This window comes from Panthera uncia, chromosome A2, assembly GCF_023721935.1.
Source record: "Panthera uncia isolate 11264 chromosome A2, Puncia_PCG_1.0, whole genome shotgun sequence".
Lineage (NCBI taxonomy): Eukaryota > Metazoa > Chordata > Mammalia > Carnivora > Felidae > Panthera > Panthera uncia.
This window is the reverse complement of record NC_064816.1, coordinates 96,888,352-96,902,078: the sequence shown is the minus strand read 5'-3', so window position 1 is coordinate 96,902,078 and position 13,727 is coordinate 96,888,352. Positions and strand designations below refer to the sequence as shown.

General features: G+C 36.3%; 1 protein-coding gene across 1 annotated transcript in view; it reads left to right on the top strand.

Annotated features, from left to right (window-relative positions):
• The window catches only part of COL28A1 (collagen type XXVIII alpha 1 chain), a 172,128-nt gene that overhangs the window by 51,380 nt on the left and 107,021 nt on the right, over positions 1-13,727 (top strand). Inside the window, exons 14-16 of the mRNA XM_049641510.1 lie at positions 5,620-5,688; positions 9,263-9,331; positions 12,571-12,639. Of these exons, the coding sequence (XP_049497467.1) occupies positions 5,620-5,688; positions 9,263-9,331; positions 12,571-12,639 (207 nt within the window). The remainder of the gene's footprint in view (positions 1-5,619; positions 5,689-9,262; positions 9,332-12,570; positions 12,640-13,727) is intronic.

Here is a 13,727-nt window from a genome sequence, read left to right as displayed (position 1 = left end):
ATAATGTTTTGAATTTAATACCAACAGTAAAAGGAACAAAAGCAAAAATAAACAAGTTGGGACTATATCAAACTAAAAAGCTTCTGCACAGCAAAGGAAAACATCAACAAAATAGGCAATCTACTGAATGGGAGAAAATATTTTCAAATCATATATCTGATAATATCAAAAATATGTAAAGAACTCATACAACTCAACAATAACACAAAAATTCAATTAAAAAACAGGCAGAAGAGTCGAACAGACATTTTACCAAAGAAGACGTACAGATGGGCAACAGGTATATGAAAAGATGCTCAGCATCATTAGTTACCAGAGAAATGCAAATCAAAATCAAAATGAGATATCACCTCACACCTGCTACAATGGCTATTATCAAAAGTACAAGAAAACAGGTATTGTTGAGAATGTGGAGAAAAGGGTACCCTCATGCACTATTGGTGGAAATGTAATTTGTATAGCCAATGTGAAAAACAGTATGGAGATTCCTCAAAAAATTAAAAATTCTATTACCATATGATCCAGCCATTCCACTTGTGGGTATTTATTCAAAGAAAATAAAGTCACTAATATATTGAAAAGACATATGCATCCCATGTTCATTGCTATTTATAATAACCAAGATAGGGAAACAAACTAAGTGTTCATTGATGGATAAATGGATAAAGAAATTGTGATATATTTATAGAGTATATCCACATATATATGATGGATTACTATTGGATATATATATAATGGATTACTATTCAATCATAAAAAAGAATGAAGTCTTGCCATTTGCAACAACATGGATTGACTTCGAGGACATTATACTAATTGAAATAAGTCAGACAGAGAAGGGCAAATGCCATATGATGTGGAACTGTAAAAACAAAAAATCAAACCAGTCTTCTAGATAGAACAGGCAAAATCAACTTTATTTTTATATTCTAGTAACAGACACATAGAAATAAAAATTTTAAATACAATAGAATTTATAGTCATTAAAAATAGAAATACTTGGGTATAAATTTAATAAAACATGTATAAGCTTTATATCCTGAAAACTTCAAAACACTAATGAAAGAAATAAAAGAATATTTAATAAATTGAGAGACATACCATATTCATTGATTGGAAGACTTGACATCATAAAGCTGTCAATCTCTTTAAATTGATATAAGGTTTAATGCAAGCCTTTTAAAAAATCCCAGTAAGATTTTTTTAAAGGTATGGACAAGATTATTTTAAAATCTGTATGGAAAGGCAAAGGAGCTAGAATAATTAAAACAATTTGCAAAAAGAAGAATAAAGTTGAAGAAAGGGTTTAAGATTTATTCACATAACTACAGCAATCAAGACTGTGCAGTTCTGACATCATAGAAACATGATCAGTGGAATAGAATAGAGAACCCAGATACAGACCCACACACTGATTTTTTTATTTATTTAAAAAAATTTTTTTTAATGTTTATTTATTTTTGAGAGAGAGACAGAGTACAAGCAAGGGAGGGGCAGAGAGAGGGAGACACAGAATCTGAAGCAGGCCCCAGGCTCTGAGCTGTCAGCAAAGAGCCCGATGTGGGGCTTGAACCCATGAACCATGAGATCATGACCTGAGCCAAAGTCGGACGCCTAACTGACTGAGCCATCTGTGCATCCCTTGAATTCATTTTTTAATAATTGTTTTACTATACTTATATTTTTAGTGTAATATTCTCTTCTTGTATTTTATATTCCTATTATTAGACCATTAAGCATTCAAAGAGACCATTTTTTGGTCTCTATTTTATAATTTTATTATTTGACATTTTGGGGAAAATTTATGTTATATAGGCTCACTTTTATTCATTGTCAATTGTTTTCTTATATGTTTTGTACTCTGGCATCTGAATTCATGGTCATCAGGTCTTTACCTGTGAAAATCTTAACTGTTCTGGGTGGAGGGTATTTGAGAGGAATTTGCACGTACACCTCTTAGGTACTCCTCGGATATCCTTGATACTAATGTCTTGACTAGGTGTTCCTGGATCACCTATATGATGGCAGTTAAAACTACAAACCCATACACAGCACTGGAGCAGGCTTGGAATTTTTAGGCCCATTTAGAGCCTAAGTGAGGGTAGACAAGATTCTTGTCTTTCATATCGCTGTGTTGACTAAATGGCTTTTTTCTCAACCCTGCCCTTTCATTGACAATATGTAAGTAACTTTGAAGGTCCTAGCTTTCTGTGGGGATATCAGGTCTAATACTCTCCTCATTTTCCTTTGAGTGAGCCAAAATCTTTGCTCCTGGTTCTCTGTCGTAGGTTTTCTAGACTTATTTCCACCATACGACCACACGTTTCCACCCAGAACAACCCCAGCATCAGTTTCTATGCGCACTACCCTAGCGTTCAGCTCTTTTTGTTTTGGAGCCCTGTGACTTCCCTCACCTATTTATTTTTGGATTTCAGCTCTGCCTTTAAAATTTATTTTAAAGAAAATTTGTATTACTTGCCTTTTTGTTTATAGCTAGAGAGTTTACACAATATTGCTAGAACATGAAGTTCTTGTTTGTTTGCTTTCTAAGCCACAATTATACAAATCAGAAAGACACCATGAAGTCTGCAGTTCAAGTGGGAACTGAAATCATTACAAAGATGAGGAGGATTGCAAATAATGTATGCAAATGTTGTACCAAAATGTCATAATAAAAATCCAACACTGAGTTTCTGAATTATTTAGAAGTAACATAAAGACTTACCTTGGGACTGAGAAAGGTTCTGCTGAAAGTCTCTTACATTTGTTTCTTTGTCTGGATGATTTCAAACGGTGTCAGATTTTTTTTGTTTGTTTGTTGTTTTCTTTTTGTACAAGGATATTGAGAACATTGTTAGTAAAAAATACCCACTAAAGTAGAACTATAAATACTTTGAAGTTAAAAATTATATAAACAGTACTGTTTGAATATTATGGGCAATTTTTATTATTATTTAGCACAGTTATTTTTAATGCTTGAAATGTATATTAAAGCCACTTTTACTGATTATCTACACTAGTGAGATTATTAAGAAAAGTAATATAATAATGGATGATCACATTTTACCTCATTAATGTCTCAAATAAAGCATTTCACTGATCAGACTGTGTTAACTGATAATAACAGTCCTTATATTTTTTTTATTAGAGGCATTCATGAGAAATCAAATAAGTATGCCATAATTATAATTGATTTTCATGGCTTTTGAAAAGGACACTGTGAGTTTTTTATAGAAGCATTTCTGTCTTTTAGAAATAATCCATGGGTTCTGTCGTAGTAAAGTATAGTTCATCTACCCGAGTACCTGCTCTTTCTCTTAACCAAGCAGTCACCTTTCATTCTGCTTTGCTGTAAAATATGAGAATACTCTGATGATACAGACTGTTCCTCTGACGGTTGGCAATAATTAAATTTTGGATCACTGTTGTTTTAAATGCCTTTAAGCAATTACTCACAAGTATTAGTTCTCTGTTCTCTGCAGCTTGGAACACATGGCTCATCAAAGCCTCCAATGTTTTCAGTCTCATCTTGGCTGGTGTACTCTAGAAATGCAGAGATGAAAGGAGGGTTGGGTGTTTATGCCTCGTAGCAGCCCTCTCTCCATATTGCTTACTGTAAACCATTCACCCCGAGGCTAACTTATTCATAATGCCCTGAAAGGACATTCTTCACCATCACAAGATTCAAATAAAATAATTTCGATAGTGATGGCAGATGTTTATTAAGTGCTCAATATGTAAGAGCTTTAAGTCTCTCTGACCTAACCCATATATTAATACTCATGGTTCTGGTAGGTACTATTGTTACCACCATCATGATGAGGACGCTGAACTTTAGAGAGATTAAGTTCTTTGTCGAAGTTCGCACTGCTAACACATAGCCGAGCTGGGACTTGACCCTCAGTCCATATGACAGTATAATTGTCAGGAAAGCCTGTAAGCTCTAGGAGACCAGGGAGCAGGTCTGTCTGCTGTTCCCAGAACTTAGCACACTGCCTGGCACTTACTAGGCATTTGGTCAGTATTTGCTGAATGAATGGAAAAAATTGAGTGAACTGGAAAAAGACTTCTTTGCATTGAATGTAAATTGTGTTATTTTCATTTGTTTTATCATTGGGGAAGAGGAATCATTTGTCAATTTTTTTTTTTTTTTTTTGGTTAAAGCATATGATGTTAGCTAGGCACTTACTCTTTTATTTGCAATCTAGTTTTCATGCTTATATTTATTTTTCCCCTAGTTAATCACTCTAACGTTAGAGTAAGCTATCATGGATATTAGTGCTTTGATTAAGGTCTTGGACTCTTAAAAGCTAGGTTTCCCATAAGCATAGCAATTTAAATTGAATTAAATGTTAGCTTTTTTCTTTAATTAAAGTCTTTACGAAATTGGTTATGCATAAATACTGAAGAAGACTGTCTTTTAAAATATACAATAATAGGGGAAGGCAAAAAAAATTTGAACACGGGATACAATTAGCTTTCTTTTTTATAAATCTATAACTGTGATCAGTCACTGATTAGCATAATGCTGAATCCTAGCTCTGCTCCCAGGCTCAGTAGAAAGCACCTCTTAAATTATCCCGGATTACTGTGTATCAAGCCCGAAGATCATTCACAGTGTCTGCCGTTTGCTGGCTTTGGAGCTGCTGGGCAACTCGGTAGACTTTGTTCTGTCCTAGGCTCACTTTCTGGCAAGCAAGCCCTCATTATTTTTCTTTTACATCCATTAGAGGAAAAGCTCCTATCTGTGCTTCTAAGGTTCTTGTTGTTAGTTCCTTTTCTACTTTTATGCCTTCTGGCCAAGAATAAAGAGAGGGAAAATTTGTAGCTTTTTAAAATTTCCACTTTAATTGAATATCTTGCTGTTGTCTTTTCTTTTTCAATCAGTTTGTTTCCTGCCAGTCCACTTCAAAGCCAGAGAGTGTGTTGTTTCTCTTTACTTACGTGAGAACTCTTCACCATCTGACTGCCTTTCTGAGCAATAGTTACATGGACTTTTTAATTTGAATCACTGAGATCAAAAACCATGCTTCCTCTGCATGATTCTATCAAGATTCCTATTTGCACATAAACCCCCAGTGGACTCAACCAGTCCTCGAAAGAATTCAAGAATTCAAGTTTGAATCCAAATTTGTCAGGATAGAAATTAAAACACATGTAAACAGAATTCGATGTTTTAAAGCAGCTGTGCAGTGATTTCTTCACAGGGCTCCCCTGATGTTTTTAAATTACTTAATCACTCAGCAACCTTCTCCAGGCCACACAGTGGCTAGATTTTTAGACTTCCCTCAAAGGACTTATTTCCTAATCTTTATTCCGAAGCATCACTTAATTTCCATTTTCCTCTAATATGAGGACACCAGAATAGAACATCTTATGCCAATCAAATGGAATGAGTAATACAATGGGAATATTCTTCACAACTCTACAATTCTGCTGATCAGTATGGAATTTACTAGGATTCTCACTAACAACATAAATAGGACTATATCATTGCATGCCCATGTGAACTAAAATATAACCATTTTCTCTCTTCCTTCTTCCTCCTATCTCTCTCCCCACTTCCCATTCTCTCTTTCTTTCTCTTTTCCTGTTCCTCATTCCCTCTTATCCAAACAGGGTCCCCGCGGTCCTGAGGGAGCACCAGGAGAGAGGGGCTTACCAGGAGAAGGATTTCCAGGGCCAAAGGTAACAACACCTCCCGTACTATGAAAAAATGCTTTGCCTTGCATGGTCATGATTTATAACTTTAAAAAAATGGGTCCTAGCCAATTACCAGAAGTCAAGTATTTTCCTGACTACCTTCACCCTATTAAATGAAGGAAGATGTAAGTTTTTCCTTAACATGAAACTCTGGTGAAATTTGCAATTATAAATAACTAATTGACAGACTTCTACTTCATATAATTATTGCATGTGAAATGAGAAAACTCTCTTAAAGTAATCTATAGTCATTAAAGCCACAGTGATAAATAGCATCGTTATGCCCAGAAGTTATCAAGCGTAGCTACCATAGAACTTTATTCACAGCTTTGTTTTGTGAAACATAGATAAGAAACTAATAAACGAATTTGTAATCACATTGTCATTAGCATAATAAGAAAGGAAATATAGCAGGGAGGAGGGCACTGGAATTACCTTGTTATAATAAGGAGCAAAAACTATGAAAAACATACCTTTTACCTGGCAATTGAGAATTTAAATGCTTCTATTGCTTCCCATATATAATTCTTGGTGCTCAAGTTCCCCTGGGAACCTTGGTTCCTTGAGGAACCCTCTGGGGTTGGCACACTTTCTCCATAAAGGGAAAGATAATAAATATTTGAGGCTTTGTGAGCAGTATGGTGTCTGTTGCAACTACTTAACTTATGCTGTTGTAGCATGAAAACAGTCATCAGCTCCGTATAAATGAGTGAGCGTGACTGTATTCCAGTAAAGCTGTATTTGCCAAAAAATGTAAGCCCTGAGCTGGATTTGGCCAATGGGCTATAATTTGCTGACCTCTGGTCGAGGCTACTTACCCACAATCTACCAAAGGCCACACAGGAAATGATTTTCCAAGACACTTTGGGCAGCATCAACAAAATTTCAGTAACTAAGAAAACATTTGGGGGTTCTTTTTCCTTCTTTCTAAAGTCTTTCCCCAAACACACATGCATGCACACATGCACCGCCCAGGGAAGCACATGCTGTTTGTTTTCTTTCTTTCTTTCTTTCTTTTCTTTTCTTTTCTTTTCTTTTCTTTTCTTTTCTCTTTTCTTTTTCTTCCTTCCTTCCTTCCTTCTCTTCCTTCCTTTTCTTTCTTTTCTTTCTTTCTTTCTTTCTTTCTTTCTTCCTTTCTTTTTCTTTCTTCTTGTGTTTATTTATTTTTGAAAGAGAAAGAGAGAAAGAATCCCAAGCAGGCCCTGCATTGCCAGCATGAAGCCCAATGTGGGCTTGAACCCACTAACCATGAGATCATGATCTGAGCCGAAATCAAGAGTTGGATGCTTAACCAACTGAGCCACCCTGTGCCCTGCACATGCTGTTTTCTTAAGTGTCTAAGAATTTCCACTTTAGTCAGTCAGATTGCTAAGATCTCACCTTCTCAGTATAGCCTCAGCTCTAGAATTGCATCTCATTCTTAGCCTTTTCCACCATGATCAATATTCCATTGTCTATGAGAAACCTGAATCTCCACTAGAGGGAAATCAATTAGTTAAAACCTAATTTACACTAAGTTGTGACTGCTGGGTTGAATTTTAAAAGAGGCCCTCATTAACTAGCAGACTTTAATTTGTCACAATAAGTGGAAATAATATGTAGGATAAAAGGGACATTACTAATGCCCTGACTTAATCAGAGTATCACTCTCAGAAGACAGATGTTAGCAACTTAGCACTACATTTCAGGAAGTTTTATAATACATACTTTCTTGATTTTTTTTTTTTTTGGCATATAGAAAATTTCTGTTTTTGTGTAGTCCAAACAACCTGGGAAATTCAAATATCCAGGGTTATTTCTCTTTACAATCTGTGGGGGTTTTTAAGATAAATAAATAAATAAATAAGAGGGGCACCTGAGTGGCTTGGTTGATTAAGTGTTCAACTCTTGATTTTGGCTCAGGTCATGATCTCATGGTTCGTGGTTTTGAGCCCCACATCAGACTTTGTGCTGACAGTGTGGAGCCTGCTTGGGATTCTCTCTCCCTTTCTCTCTCTGCCCCTTCCCTGTGCACATGCTCTCTCTCTCTCTCAAAATAAATAAATAAAAACATTTTAAATGAATGAATAAATAAATAAATAATGAATAATTGAAATACAAGAAGCATATTGCAGGGTGTGTCTTAGTGACAGGTTCAACTGTATGTTATAATAATACACTCACAATAACCCACAGCACTGTGTTACCCTCTTTCTCATCCCAGAAAGAATACATTATATTCAGTGTTATTTTAGGGTTGATTGTATATAATTTTACTCTGTGGTAATGATTGGAAGAAACCATTAGTCAGAATACCTCATTCACCAACCAGCAGGACCAAGGGGAGTTTTCTATATGTGCTACATGGGGTTACTTTGCACTGATATAGAGCTTAAGCGAATAAATTATGAATCTAGAGGGACTTGAAGGTTTATTGTTTCCTAGGTTTCTTGCAAGTGTTCTTTGATTTTACCCTTGGCTTAAACAAATTCATGAAACAAAAGCTATTTCTAATTGATTATATCGTTTATTTTTCATACAAAAGCACAGAATGTCATGATTTCATTGGTATGCCATCACGACCAGAGCTATTCACGTAGGCCACATGACTATAGAAGTCTACCCAAGAAGATTTTCTATGAATTCTCCTAAAAACTAATAGCAAAATTATGGAAAGAGCCTAAATGCCCATCAACTGATGAATGGATAAAGAAGATGTGGTTTATATATACAATGGAATACTACTTGGCAATGAGAAAGAATGAAATCTTGCCATTTGCAGCAGCGTGGATGGAACTGGAGGGTATTTTGCTACGTGAAATAAGTCAGTCAGAGAAGACAGATACCATATGTTTTCACTCATCTGTGGGTCTTGAGAAATTTTACAGAAGACCATGGGGGAGGGGAAAGGGAAAAAAAAAGTTACAAAGAGAGAGGGAGGGAGGCAAACCATTACAGACTCTTAAATACAGAGAACAAACTGAGGGTTGATGGGGGGGGTCAGGGGGAGGGCAAAGTGGGTGATGGGCATTGAGGAGGGCACCTGTTGGGATGAGCACTGGGTGTTGTATGGAAACCAATTTGACAATAAATTATATTAAAAAATACACACACACACACACAAACTAAATTTTCAATGAATGTTTATAAATTATGATATAAAACATATGACAAGTAATTCAGTACAAGCAAGTGTTAGTTCATATTCTAATATGAGAGACAAATGTTCATTGTGTGATGGACCTATAGCTGCATCAGTGTTGAGGGAGTGGAGGATTGATTCAGTTTGTTGTACTATATGATTAATTAGGCCCCCCATTTCTAGATATTTCTGATTATATTGGGAATGGAGTTCTTTTCCAAGGTTAGTGATGCTGCGTACATGTTCTGTTTGGATAGATTCCTCCCTATTTAATAGTATTAAACCTAATGATGTGTATTTTGCAAGTTACAAATCTTGGGGTCCGCTAGAATGACCCATTTGCAGTGAATAGTGAATTTGGATGCTTTGGATGCTTCAACTGTTTTTAAATCCTGATTTTTATTAGTATACTGATATTCCTCCCATATATATTTTTAGGGTGAAAAAGGCTCTGAAGGACCAATTGGCCCACAGGGATTACAAGGCCTGTCAATCAAAGGGGACAAGGTACTGCATATGGAGTATACGATAGGAAAGATGCACCAGTGTAATTATTATTTATTCATTGTTCTTTATGCATGTACATTTATGAACTGTATTCAACCTGACAACCATATCACACAGGGATCCAGGTTATTATGAATCAAGTATATGCAGGGTTTATTGTTATGTGGGATGAATTATGATTTGAAAAATCCCATCATTTATATTTACAGTAATGGCTCATTTATTTGGGTTTTGACTTCCAGTAAAACTATCTTCAGCCAACCAGCTTTGTAGACAAACATGAGCAAAACAGACCTCTTCTTAGTAAAGAAAATAGTTTTTAAAAACATATTTACTTGACCTATTACAGAAAGTGCATGTCCATCCTTAGATGCTCACTCAAAAAAATATTACTGGGGCACCTGTGTGACTCGGTCAGTTAAGCATCCAACTCTTGATTTCACCTCAGGTCATGATCTCATGGTTTGTGAGATTGAGCCCTGTGTCTGACTTGGGATTCTTTCCCTCTCTTTCTGCCCCTCCTCCCGCTCATGTTTGCTTTCTTTCTCAAGTTAAATAAACTTTAAAAAATGGGACTGGGGCGCCTGGGTGGCTCAGTCGGTTAAGCATCCGACTTCAGCTCAGGTCATGATCTCGCGGTCCGTGAGTTTGAGCCCTGCATCAGGCTCTGTGCTGACAGCTCAGAGCCTGGAGCCTGTTTCTGATTCTGTGTCTCCCTCTCTCTCTGACCCTCCCCCGTTCATGCTGTCTCTCCCTGTCTCAAAAATAAATAAACGTTAAAAAAAATTTTTTTTAAAATGGGACTAAAATAAGAGAACTCATTTAAGAAACCTAGCGTTGGTGCCCTCCTACAAGGACCAACAGGGATCCACCTATAGTTGAACAAAGTTAGGTTTTATAGACTCATTACAGTGAGGAAGACCACATACTATGGGGAACCCATCACTACTCAGTAAGAAGATGAAAGTTTTCTTTATAGGACTTGGGCTTGTGTTAGGTGATTTGGGGAGTGTCCAAGAAAGTACAGGTTGGGTTTGGATTGGACGCTGCAGGTATTTTTAAGGTGAGGTAATTTTAAGATTGGATGTTTTAATGAGTCTTATCTAGGAGGTGGGAAAAATGGAGTCAGGTTTAGCTATAATCGGTAAAGAAATAGCCATTCATTTTAGCTCAAATAGGGGGATGTGTGATCATTTGTCCATGAATGGGTTGTTTGGATGTTGTTTTTTGTTTTTGTCTGTGTTCAGACATGGCTATAGACTCCTCTTGCTTTTGTCTTGGTTCATTACATAAAATGTTCATATCTGATACTGGTAGCCTGCAAAACCGTTTATGTTCAACACAACACCATGGCCTACCTGCCATTGCTTGTCTCTTTCTCACTAGTTACTTGTCTTCTTTAAAATAGCTACAGATTGTCCCCAGATTAGAAGTGGTATTGAGGCTGCTGATAGAAGCTGCTGGAGGCTGATAAGGCCCAACAGACCAGAGGGAACAGAAAGCTGCAGAGGGGGGGGAGGATATAAGAAATGCGCAAAAAACAGAATTCATATCAATTTGGAGTCATGTATGTTAATTTCTAAGCATGCCATCAGATTTTATATATTACAATAATGACTTAGATTCATGATTATCTTGGGTCTTGTGTTTCAGTTTTGAATTACTTATTTCTTTTATTTACTGGTAACTGTCTCTTCCACATATCTGTATTTAAATAGCAGAGATACTGGTAAAAAGTGACTTATACCAATTTTAGTTGTAATACAGTTCTTGGCTTGAATCGCTCAGCCCTGGTTGTAGCTCTAGCTCCTAAAAATATGTAAAGATGCTCTTTCTTCCTTTGGAGCAGTGAGAACTGAGTACAACAGAACTATGGTTCCATGAGTTTAGTTTAATTTACTAATGATGATACATATTTGTTTATAAAAACATATTTATTTAGCCCAGGTACTGGCAAACTAGGGCTGGCTGCTTGTTCTTATAAATAAAGTGTTTTTAGAACACAGGCACACCTGTTCATTTAGGTATTGGCTGGGGCTGCTTTTGCACTACCAAAGCAGCATTCATTAATTATGATAGAGACCTTATTACGGTCCTTGAGAATAAAATATTTACTATCCAACCCTGTAAGAAAAAGTTTATGGACCTTGATATAGCCTAAATACAACTGACATTTGAATATCTGGGGGGCCTGCTGGCTCAGGTGATAGAGCATGCGACTCTTGATCTCAGGGGTTGTGACTTGAAGCCCTACATTGGGCATGGAGCCTGCTTTAAAAACATAAAAATAAAAAATAGGATAAAATATGCAACATATTGTGCCTTTGCTGTTCTGGGCTGTTCCGGCATCATCATCCTTGCAGTGGATGTTTACTCTGCCTGGAATGCTTTTTTTCTATGTTTCTACTGGATTCATTTTCTGTCTCCAGTGAGGTCATCTCTGGCCACTTTATGCAAAATTGTAGCTGTCCCCCCCTTTCCCTGATTTAGCTTTCTGCTTAGCACTTATCATTCTTTAACATATTATTTATCTATCCTGTTTACTGTCTTCTGTTTTTCCCACTAAAATGTAAGCTCCATGAGAACAGAGATTTTTGGCTGCTTAGGTCACTGTTGCTTCCCCAGCGTTTGGAATAATTCCTAGCACATAATAGGCACTCACGGGTACCTGCTGAAACACACAAAGAATGAATGATAGTGTTCTTCTTGCTGATAACTCTCACTTTGCTTCCCAAATTTATTTCAGAGAAAGGAAAGGTGAGGTTCTTCAGTTCTGTTGCATTTACCTTAAATAGCTTCTTAATTTTTAAAGCATATTTTTATAAGATGTGGAGGGGAAAGGTATTTAGATAATTTTGAAACATTTCTCTTCAAGTTCTCTCTCAAATCCTGATTTTCTTGTACCCAATGAATATTATACATTTAAATATTTGTTATAATCCTAACAGGAAGCAGTTGTGTCATTATAACAACCATTTAGGAATTTTGTGTTCCTGTGAGAAAAATGACTGATAAATACAAACAGGTGCAAATAGTCACCAATTTAGACTAAACAGTGAAACTAGCATTCACTACTTTGGCAAACTTGAACCATAAACTGGTTAAAAGAAAGAGTTTTCTAACTTTTTATGTTGAACCATCTTATGCTATAGATGGATTTCAATTCAGCATAATTCAAGATTAGCAAAGTATGAAAGGATGAGGTTTATTGTTATATTTCTCTCTTATTTTCAACACAGGGGGATTTGGGACCTGCGGGACCCCAAGGGCCAATGGGCATCCCCGGAACTGGGAGTCAAGGGGAACAGGTAATCCAAGCCTTCTCCCTTTCCTTTCAGTACGGAACATTCTGGCCAAATCCTACTGTTCATTGAAAGCCAGTCCTGCAAACACCTCTGAGTATATTTGATAGTCAAAGCACAAGGGGATGTACATCCAAAAGTAAGTGTAGGGAAGGAAAAGATGGTTCTATGAGATTTTATTTTCTAGAACTTCCAAAGACTTAAAAAATAAAATGTGTGCTTCTTGGAGCTGTGACTTTTAACCTTCATGTCTAATTAACAGGATAAGAGTTTCAGATTGAGTTTATATTTTTAGTTTTCCTTAGGAGCAGTGGTTTATTTACCTGTGGGTTTGTGTATTTTCCCCTTGAGGCTTTGTGAATGATTAGATCCCACTTTCTCCCAATGCCAATAGAGTAGTCTTTCCTACTCCCCAGCCATGTACCAATCTTAAAAAAGTATTAAACTTAAAACCAGCACCAGAATCAGAGGTAACCACTTAATTTAAGGGGTACTGTTCCTGAATAGAAGCAAATCACAGAGAGGGTTTATAAATAACATTTGGCCTCCCTCGGTCAGAAGAAAGGAAAGCACTCTGAGGATGTCTCTACATTCACGGCTGGAACTGCTTCCCAAATCTTCTGACCATAACTTTTGGAAAAGATGGGCAGTTTTGTTAGATCTGAGTAATACAAAGATAATATAATAGTACTATCTACCTACAGAATCTCATTTAATCAACGTGACGAACAAATCCAAATTTATGCTGAATGTCCTCCTGCATAGAAAGTAGCCAATCTGTTGATTAAGATTTATGATTAAGTTTTGAATTATTCCATTGCCTAGAGAATGAACAGTGCTTCCCTTATCTAGGACAATGGGAAAAGAGGATTAAAAAAGGATAATTCCAAATCTCATTGTTGACATTAACTCTGGGTTTATTTCTAAACATCTAGTAATTAATTAGTATTTTTGTTGTTGTTATTGTTAATCTACGCAACATTAAATCTGGATATAACTCCTCTTTCCATTTCCTTTCTCTTTGTAGAAATCCTAGTGTAATACATTAGGAAGGTTAAGATGCAGGAAAAGCCAAGATAAGTCTGTATATAAGT